At 47.1% G+C, this 10454-nt stretch overlaps 1 protein-coding gene across 1 annotated transcript; it reads left to right on the top strand.

Annotated features, from left to right (window-relative positions):
- The first annotated feature begins 5158 nt into the window (after window positions 1-5158).
- LOC137163473 (zinc finger protein RFP-like) lies at window positions 5159-10454 on the top strand. The gene is made up of 7 exons (XM_067563726.1): window positions 5159-5575; window positions 6269-6364; window positions 6886-7116; window positions 7433-7455; window positions 8160-8275; window positions 8984-9043; window positions 9940-10454. Exons 1-7 carry the CDS (start codon window positions 5159-5161, stop codon window positions 10452-10454), a joined length of 1458 nt encoding a protein of 485 aa, XP_067419827.1.

Raw genomic sequence — 10454 nt, forward strand, 5'->3', positions numbered from 1 at the left:
AACCAGTCAGAGGCAGCGAGAGGGGAAGGGATAAACTCAGGGAGAGAATGGAGAACGTGAGGGGCAATGATCTGTGACAGGGACCGGAGGAGAGTGGAAGAGACACAGAGAAATTAACAGGATGGGAAATGGGGCTAGGAAAAATGGTGAGTAAAAATGAACAGTATGAAAGCAAAGGGAGAAGATGAGACTGTCACTCATAAATTGCCTTTGATTTTGTTGCCATTTTAGTGTCATTAAAAAAAATGTTCCCAAAATCTGCGGGTCCCTTTTCATTGTTGTGGTTAGTGAAGCTGCTTCTCAGCTCCTTTTCCCCATGCTGGGTATTTGTGTATTTAGCGTAAATAAAGCATCAAAGACAATTCTGGTTTGTTCTTTTTAATTTTCCAGCTGCAATTGGGGGGAGGCAGAGCTGTGGGATTTGCTTCTCTGCTTGGTTGTGTCACCCCAGCACCAGCAGGGACTATACTAGCATGTGCCTATGATGAGAGCTCGGGTTTTACTGTGATATGTTGCTATCCAGCCTGTGCTCTGTCTCTTGTGCTGTCTATAACCATGTAAATCAGGAATTCCTCAGTTGTGCTTTGTGGAGAAGTGGCTGAATACGTGCTGCTGATTCTCCTCTTTGTTTCCAGAGTCACTGAACTTATTCAAAGGTGGCTAAAGAGATATGAAATATGTTGTTCACATGTTTTCTGCCCATCAGCAATTGCCGTGGGTTCCAGGCAGGTGTTCATGGGGTGGGATCGGCTCCAAGAGACAGTTTCTGGGGGTTTGTCTACACTGGGATGCAGGTGTCTCTCTCTCATTTTACAGTCTGTGTGTGGACAAGGCAAGTGATGGTTTCAGCTCAGTGTAACTGGTTATGAAGAATTCTGTGGTTGGAGGGTGTTGGGGGAGGTTCGTGGTGTGTCCTAGACCCTGTCCCTCTTTTGAAGATAAGCTCCTAAGTCTGGGTTGCTGGGGGCCTACTTCTGTTTAGCAATCCATGAATGGGAACCCACCACCGGAGATATTTCCTGGGAATGGGCTAGGTACCTGCTGCACTGCACACAAAACAGGGGAGGGGTCAGAGTTTTTTTGGTGCTGCTCCCCATTATATAACTTTTAGCCCATTGGTTCTCACACTTGCTTGGGATGTGGAGAACCCAGGTTCAATGTCCCCTTCTTTGCCAGTGGGGGAGAGATGATTTGAAAAGGGGTTACACATTTGAAAAGGGGAGCTCTAACCACTTAGCTGTGCTATAGTCTGTGGGTGGAATTCTTCAGTCTCTCCAGTTGCAGCTGGTCCACTGGGGGTAAATAATAAAAGAGTGACTGGAGCTGGGGACTGGACCAGGGGTTCCCACCTCTCAGACGGGCTCCCTAACCACAGAGTCATTTTCACTCTGGGCAATGACTAATTAATCTGCAGTGGAACAGTCACTAGGCCAGAGAGAGAGAGAGAATGTCTCTGTAGTCCAGTGGTTGGGGCACACATCTGAGAGGGGGAAACCCCTGATCCAATCAGTCTGTTCCCATCACTTTCATTATTTATCCAAAAGCAGCGGTGGCGGCGGCTATACCTTGGTACAAGGATGATGCTTGACAGGAGGGCTAAGGACATGTGAACACCCAGGGCACAGGCCTACACTGATACGAGAGATTTCTCAGCTGCTCTGTTGTGTGTAAGGAATACAGCCCTGAGAACTTTGCTCTGCCACCACTTGCTGAAGCAAAGAAAAAATTGAAATTAAACTTATTTAAATGAGTAATAATTGGAGCGGTGACAGTGAATCCCAAGGTTAAGATGCACAAACACCTGTAATTGTTTATCACTGTAAGGGTTAATCAATACTAAAGGCAGTTTTCAGTGGTTACAGTCATGGATCACAAGATGGCGCTTGCAGGGAATCCCAGCCAGAGAAAACTAAACTGGTGGACTGACTTGGCGTAATTTGGCCAGTAGCAAACAGGCAGGCTGAGGTGAGATAAAGGTCTCTGCAAAACCTGAAGGGAGGGGTCAGTAGACCATGAGGCAGGTTCTCTGCCAGGTCTGGTTTGTTTGACAGATAAATTTAGTGGCTGTGATTGGTTCATAAGAACAAACCAATATGGGAAGACTTAAAGATGATTGGTGGACAGGTATGCTAATGAGAAGGATTCAGGGAATGACCAATCAGAGTAGCAAAACCTGTATGTAAGGCAGAGAGCTGACAGGCATGAGTAAGGGTGATCAGAAGCAATGAAGATGACAGGAAGTGGAGAAGAGATTGTAAGAAGACAGGAAGAGATGTTGTCAGTTCCAGGAAAGAGCTACATCAGTACAAAGAAAAGAGGACGAGGCTGTTGCAGCACATCTAGCACTTACTGCAGGCAGTACTAGAGACGCAGCAGTAGCTGAACACTGATGGCAGCAGCAGCAGCTAAGTCCTTGTAACAGAAAGGAAGGAATGAGACAAGTTAGAGAAAGAGAAAACTGCAGAGAAATAAACATGACCATAGGATAAGCGTTAGAGTATATGAGTATTAGGGGTGTGGAGTATGTAAAGCCAGAGGATGCTAAGCCTTCCTGGCAGCCAGGTGTTTCTCTTTCCCTCTTGCTCATGGGCCCAGCATGGTTCAGGCGCTGCTCAAGCTCTCTGATGAAGTGGTCAGGGATGCAGATGGCCCAGCCAGAAGGATTTGGGGCAGCTGGGATCACTGCTCGGGTTTCCTGGTTCTCTGGGGTTGGGTGGGCTAGCCAGCCTGGGGCTGGGGTGGGTAGGAGATGGGGCAGGTCAGCATGCCAGTGCTGGGGTGGGATGGTGCTCCGACAGGCTGGGTCATTGCTGGGGTGGGGCAGGTCAGAACTTGGGGCTGTGGTGTTGGAGTAGGCCGGCACTTGGCACCCCACAGCTGGAGCTCCCTGGTGCTCTGACCATCCAGGGCTGGGTGGCCTGGGCCAACTGGGCCAGGGATCCTCTGGCCACCATAGGGGATTGGAGCTCTGCTGGGGAGTGGTGGAAAGGGCAGGGCTTCAGTGGGAAAGGATGGGGCTGGAGGGGCTAGTGTCTCCAAATGGGAGGTTCACACGCCATCCATGATAAACGTTATGCCTGAGATAATGAAGTTGGATGTTTGTGTGTGTAGGTTTGTTGTTATTATACAGTTTTAATGTTTCAGTAAGAACTTGTCAGCATCCTACATGTGACTGATCACTGCATGTACAATGTAACCATTTAAAGCTATTTCCAACTGTTTGGTGTAGCAGAGAGTGAGAGCATGAGGCCTGAAGCCTAGCCTGACAGGCCAAGGCGTGAGGCCTAAGCTAAAGGAATGGTCAAGTCTGTTATAAAGCCAAGTTAGCAGGAGTGAGGCTGTGAACTTACGACCGCACAGAAACTAGCACGAAGAAGAATTGATACTGCACACACATATTTTTCCAAAACATCACTACTATCAAAACATTACTAAAAATGTAGAGCAGATGCAGAAGGTACCAGGACATCCTAACACCAAAGAGATAACAAGGACAACCTGACCCCCTGGAATGACACTTTGATGGATAGAAATGTCTTATACTATGACAAATAGAGATGTTTTGCCTGAACCATCCAGTGTAAGGTAAGGGGTGGTATTAGACTATGTCAAGAGGTTGGCAACTGCTTACGTCGAAGGGGCAGAACGGAATTGTCTGTAGCAGTATATAAAAGAGGGTGTCAGAGGGAATGATGTCAACTGGCCTAGAGGATAACGGAAAGTCCTGCCGTTAAATTGTGCCGAGTCCATTGCAACGGAGCACTCGTATTTGAAGTGTACTAGTAAGCTACAGGTCGCTTCTCATTGTGCTTCAACTGCAATAAACCTGCCCCGGGTGCCTTCATTGCTCAGCGAATCCGTGGTCATGTCAATTCATTCGATCGTGAGTGCCATCTCGGTTACCTGTGCATAGCTGGGACAGCCCCTACACAAGGGGCATACGCATGCAGCCAGCATTGACAACTGAACACAGACAACATTTGGTATTGCAGTAGTGGCTACTCTGATGTGTATAATTGTACTGATCACATTTGTTTTGTTCTTTTAGCACGTTTCTTTTAACATTTACTGTACCGGAAAGTATTGGCACATTAAATAAAAATATATATTTTAGTTTCAGAGATTACTGTCAGAATATCAATCCTTTGAGTGGGAGGCTGTACCTCACCGTCTTCATCTCTATAAAAAAAAGGGATAACAGCACTTCTCCATTTCATAGGGGTGTTGTGACATGCTCAGATATAATGAGGACAGAGGCTTTCTAACTTCCTTAGTCATTGGTGCAGCCCCTGCCATCTTAGCAAACATCCCACATTGGCGTTGTCCCCAGCTCTTATGATTTTATCCCGATTCTTTCAATATTTGGTGCTTTTCTAAACGCTGCAGCTCTTGGAATGCTGTGCTTACATGAGAATAGCCTTTTTCACTAAAAAATATAGTATATCCCATGCCCTCAGGGTTTAGTAGAAAATCTTGAGAATGTAACTAGAGTGACACGCAAAAGCTGAGAAACAAAGAAAACCAAAAATCTCAATAAAATAAAGAAAAACATAGGGGGGTTGTTTGATTGTTTTTTAAAGCTTATAAATCTGAAGCGTGGGGAACTATTTTAAGTTTTTCCTCTTCAGCCACAAAGGCTAGAAACGTCTTTATTTTAGAAAATGACAGCCAAGATTCTCAGCTAATCACACGCTTCTGGGAGCTGGGTGTTAAACCCTAAATATTGTGAGACTCATGATAAAATAACGAGAGTTGGTGACACTGTGGCCCCTTTACGCGGAGGCAGAGCAGACGTAGTGTAAATGAGAATCAGGCCTTTCAAACATTGATTCCAGCTTAACCAGCTTTTTGGCCTGTGGATTTAATATCGCTCCTTAGCACACAGACCTGCCAGCTGATCATCACACACAGACACTGATGCCCTTGTGAAGCCCCAGTGACTCTCCACACCAGCACAGGGGGTTGATTGCAGGAGACCCAGAGCTACATTTTTCAGGAAAAGCCTCCAGAGTTCTAACTTTACCAATGGCCACGCTCTAGCTCTGCAAACAGCAGGAGTCAGTTCTAAGAAAGGCAACTCCCAGCTGCTGCTGCAGGCGGGGCATATTTCTGAGATCAGAAAGTGAAACTTTCTCTGTTCCATTGTCCAGAGAGAGCCATGGCGGCGGACAACCCTATGAAAACTCTCCAGGATGAGGCTACGTGTCCCATCTGTCTGGAGTATTTCAGAGAACCTGTCACATTGGAGTGTGGACACAATTTCTGCCGAGCCTGCATCACCCAGCACTGCTGGGGATCGGATACAGACGTCTCCTGCCCGCAGTGCAGACAAGCTGTGCAACACAGAAACCTCAGACCAAACAGGCAGCTGGCAAATGTTGTAGAAATAACCAAACAGCTGAGTTTCAAGGTAACAAAGAGCGCAGGAAGGGAGAGAGTGTGTGTGGAACACCAGGAGCCTCTCAAGCTGTTCTGCAAAGAGGATCAAACCCCCATCTGTGTCGTGTGTGACAGATCCCGGGCTCACAAGTCCCACAGGGTGGTTCCCATACAGGAGGCTGCCGAGGAGTACAAGGTAGGTTAATGTCATTACAAATTGCCTGACACACTTGATACCCGTCTCCTTCCATGATTGGGGTCACTGTGTCATTCAGCTCTGCAAAGTTTTTGTTGTAAGAAAGAAGCTATAAAAAGTAAATGATATTGCAGCATGGCAAGAAAAGGCAAAAATGAAAGCTTTAACCATGTCTGTTCTGTTGTGGGAAACTTTATCTGGGAAGCTGAATCCGTTTAAAAGCCAGCTTCCCCTGGTGAGAGTGTTGCATTCAGACTGCAGAAGGCAAATTACAAGTTACTTTTTTTATGATGATTTTATATCAAAGGATTTATTATTATTTATTTTCCAGCAGCCCCAACAGACCCCAAGTGAGATCTGATTTGAATCATTTAATCTTCTGAAAACCACATTAACTGATTCAGCCCCATGTCACTCCAGTTTCCTGTTACATGCTGTACTACCAATAAATTAATAAAGACCAGTCAAGCTTGGAGAAGTGAGGTCTCTCTCTAGTTCACAAAAAGACTGAACCTGAATTAGGAACAACTGGGAATATGACACACACTCAGTCTCCATTGTTAGCTTGCATTTCCTTGGTGGCCAAAATGTCATAAGTCAATTAGGACCTTGGGTTTGGGTGGACAAACATCCCCCAACACACCCCTCTCAACCTTCAAAATGAAACCTCCCAAATCATCTCTGTTTCTACAGGAAAACATTCAAGCCCATTTGAAGACTCTGAGGGAAGAGAGAGAAAAGCTCTTGGGATTTAAAGTGACTGGAGAGGAGAAAAGCCAGGAGTATCTGGTAGGAGCCTGTTGTTATTGACCTATGGAGATTTGTGGTGAGAGGTCTGTTTGTAGGCAGATTCTTCTGTGGCCGTGATGAGTGAGGATATGTTTCTCCATGATCATAGATTTTCTGTGTTAGATTCAAAGGCAGCATCAAAGCTTTCATTTCAGTTAATTTCTAGCCCTTGTGGCTTTCCTTCTGTCTGTGTCATTTCTTGAGCTGTTCAATTATTTGCTTCTATTTTCCCCCTGCAACTTCTGTCCGAGTAATGCTGATGACTCAGGATTTCCGTTCTCAGAGGCCACTGATAACACAGTGTCCTAACCACATCAGATGTGGACTCCTCCCTTTTCAGAGATATTGGGGAGAAATGAAAAAGGTGTGAGAGTCCTCGTCCAGGTACCACAGAATAAACTCAAGTGTCAGAAATCTTAGGGTCTGCAATGAAGTTTTCTCTCCTGCACACTCAGGACTCCACAAAACGACCCCATGCTGCCTCCATCTCCCTGACCAGCCTTTTCCCTATCATTTTACAGAAACAGATAGAAAAGGAGAGGCAGAAAATTGTGTCTGAATTTCAGCAACTGCGGCAGTTATTGGAGGAAAAAGAGCGACTCATGTTGGCCCAGCTGGAAAAGTGGAACAAGGAGATTGTCAAGATACAGAATGAAAATATCATCAAACTGTGTAAAGAGATTTGTCATCTCAGTGAGCTGATCAGTGAGATGGAGGGGAAGTGTCTGAAGCCAGCAACTGAATTCCTGCAGGTGAGACTGAGTTAGCAATACTCCAGATCCCAACACAGGGACAGGACAGCTCCAAAACATGAGCACAAGAGTCCATCAGTCAGAGATCTCAGTGTAACTCAGTGTGAGCATTTCTGAAATGTGAATGACTATTGTTCTTTGCAGGGCCACAAAGGCATTGATATTAGAGATGGAGAAGCCCCATTAGCTCAGGGAATCCATGGCCCTGTAGCTAAGGCAGGACTTCTCTTCACTAGGCTTGCAAAATCCCTTCCTTGGAATTCACAGTGTGTGTCAGGTGGGGCTGAAATTCTCTCTCTCTCTCTCTCTCCTCTAGGATATCAGAAGCACCTTGAGCAGGTACGTGGCTCTCTCTCACTCCCCCTCACACTTCCCAACACTGGGAAAGATCTTGGAGATGATATTAGCAACGTATCTGCCCAGGGCTCGACATCAAAATGTGTTGGGAAGTCATTTGGATACACATTTTGGTTATAAATCTCTCCAATATACTTAATCCTGAGGCCCTCACCCTTTTATCGAATTACCTATTGAATGGGAAACACTAACCACAATTATATTCTAGAGATGTCACATCCTTGGGGGCCTGGCTATCTCAGGATAGTGGAGATGGAATATGGGCCTTTCACTGCTGGGGCGCTGCTTACCATTCAGTCCAGGGCAGCAGTGATCAAGAGTCTTTCCCACCAGAAGACTGTTTGGAGACCTGGCTGGAACAAGCTGCAGAGGAGGGTATCAGTTTTTAGTGGGCAGATTTCTACAACACTTACCATGGGAACCTGCTGTCCATGAGAGCATGGAGCCCCAAGGAGTGAATTGTCCTTGGATACTCAATTCCCATTTTATCTCCAGACCAGAATTGCAGAATATGAATGGGACCTTGATGGGAAGGTGTCACTGGCATGGCCTGTGTTGCACCTGCTCTGAGGCTGGGAGAAGTAGAGAAATGCTAACTCCAGGCCCATTCGAGCAGCAACCCACTAGCAAGAACTTCTGATGAGTCACTACGTGAAATATAACCACGTGAATGTTTTTCTCTCCAGGTGTGGGAAGGGGAAGCTCCAGCAGCCAGAGGAGATTTCTCCTGAACTGGAAAAGGGACTCAGTGATTTCTCCCAGAAAACTGTTGCTCTAATGGAGACTCTGAGGAAATTCAAAGGTACAGAGAAGAGATCTAGGAGGGGAAATCGGGATAAGCCTCTGACACCGTAGAAGAGCATGGCTCTGGGCCAATCCGTTCATAATTAGATTATGCTTCTATTTAATTGTCAGGTGATAATGCCACACAGCTGGGGTCCAAGTCACTCTGGTTGATGAATTCTAACTTTTATTTGTACCAAAAGCATGCCTTGCAATTACACCTACTGTTAAAGTAAGAAATGACAGACACACAGACAGAAGTACTAGTCAGTTGCCTTCTCCTGGGGCATAGGTGGGTCATGGTGGATTTCTCCTATGAAGCTCTGACTCCCCCTTACAAAGTCTGACATGCTATGTATCCAAGTGATATATTTGTTAGTTCTTTTCCAATCTCTTTGAGTGTTATGAATATTAAGTATCAGATATAACTCATACACTGCACATGCAGGAACTTTTCAATTTGCACGGTTTTTGCTGTACAAACTATTTTCATATTATTATTCTCTTCTCTGATTGGTCTATTACAACTGATTCTGCATAGGTCAATTTGAATGAGAGAGGAAACAGAAGGTTTCAGATTAGTTTCTATTAAATCCCTGAGTGTGTCTCTGGGCCTCTCTGTCTCTTTCTCTGTTATGATGACAACACAGCTCTATGAGTTAAGAGGGGGAATGGTGTTAAAAACATGAAAACCTGAAATCTCCTCTTTTATCCTTTTCCCCTCCAGACACTCTGCCATCTGCACTGGACACAAAAAGAGGAGAATCCCTAGGATCATTCACACAGGGTGAGTTTGCAGGTGGAGATTATCTTTGAATTATGAGAACTTCAGTGAAAACATCTTCTTGTTTTTGTTCCTAAAGTTATAAATCAAACCAACAGCGACCAGGACACACACAGCCACAAATATAACACAGTAACAGTGAGGAGATCCCCAGCTGACATCACACAAACAATTCTGACATAAACCTCAGTGCTGCCTTCATGTCCAAGCTAAAGAACAGAAAAACTTGCACTGAGCAGCCCCCGAACAGAGCTCTCGCCCCTGAGGGCTGACACATGATTCTCCTTTACCCCAGTGCAGGGGGGTCTCCTCATCGCTCTTCTCCAAAATCCTCCCTTTCCTCTGGGCTGGACTGGGCTCTCCCATTGGAGCTGCTCACTGCTTCCTGGATTGGGGAGATGCTCCCCTCTGATGCTGGCAGCTCCTCCCTTCTCTCGAGCTGAAGGATGGGGCTACCCCACCCAATGCCACCTCCTGCTTTCTGCTCTTCAGTGGCTCTTCCCCAATGTTGCGCCATCCTCTCTGTTCCCTGGCCTGGGAGTGGAGGCTGCATTTGGGTGGGGGGAGTTTCCCTCTGGGGTTTAAAGTTGGCACCTGCCTCCTCTGCTCCCTCCTCACTAGAAGGTTCTATGCTGCGCTCGGATACTGGGAATGGAGCAGCCCCAGTAGGAGGAGCAGGGAGCTGAAGCCTCTGCAAACAAATAAAAACCAAAGAAAGTGGGTCCCATTACAGGACCTGCAGTGAAAGCTCTGCTTAGCCTCAGGCACCCAGGAAAGAGGCAACTCCCTGGGATCCAGGTGTGTCCCAGCCAGAACAGGGCAGCTGGGGAGTGTAAGAAACGGTCCCAGCCCCCCCAGGGCTGAGCTCTACCCCTAACGCTCTGATTCTCTCTCCCCAGAGACTGTGACTCTGGATCCAGGCACAGCTCATCCCCTGCTCATCCTGTCTGAGGATGGGAAAAGTGTGAGAGGGGCAGACACACGGCAGGATCTGCCCAACAACCCTGAGAGATTTGAGACTGCGCTCTGTGTGTTGGGCTGTGAGGGATTCACCTCGGGGAGACATTGGTGGGAGGTGGAGGTGGAAGGTGGGCAATGCTGGGCTTTCGGAGTGGCCAGAGAGTCTGTGAGGAGGAAGGAACGGATCAGCCCTAGCCCTGAGGAGGGGATCTGGGCTGTGAGGCAGTGGGGGGATCAGTTCCGGGCTCTCACCTCCCCTGAGACTCCCCTGCCCCTGCGCCGGGTCCCCAGCAGGATCCGGGTGTGTCTGGACTGTGACCGGGGGCAGGTGACATTTTTCGTTGCTGGTGACCAGGCCCCGATCTTCACTTTCCCGCCGGGCTCTGTCCCTGGCGGGAGAATCCGCCCCTGGCTCTGGCTGGGGCCAGGATCCCGGCTCAGGCTGTGTGCCTGA

This window comes from Emydura macquarii, unplaced genomic scaffold (assembly GCF_026122565.2).
Source record: "Emydura macquarii macquarii isolate MOO-44397 ecotype Brisbane River unplaced genomic scaffold, CSIRO-AGI_Emac_v2 contig_2578, whole genome shotgun sequence".
Classification (NCBI taxonomy): Eukaryota; Metazoa; Chordata; order Testudines; family Chelidae; genus Emydura; species Emydura macquarii.

What these genes read in the sequence shown, in the direction of transcription:
- LOC137163473 (XM_067563726.1), top strand. Translation starts at nt 5,159, where the DNA reads ATGGCGGCGGACAACCCTATGAAAACTCTCCAGGATGAGGCTACGTGT. An exon ending in AGGCTGCCGAGGAGTACAAG is followed by an intron (nt 5,576 to 6,268) that starts GTAGGTTAATGT and finishes CTGTTTCTACAG; the next exon opens with GAAAACATTCAAGCCCATTT. An exon ending in AGAAAAGCCAGGAGTATCTG is followed by an intron (nt 6,365 to 6,885) that starts GTAGGAGCCTGT and finishes ATCATTTTACAG; the next exon opens with AAACAGATAGAAAAGGAGAG.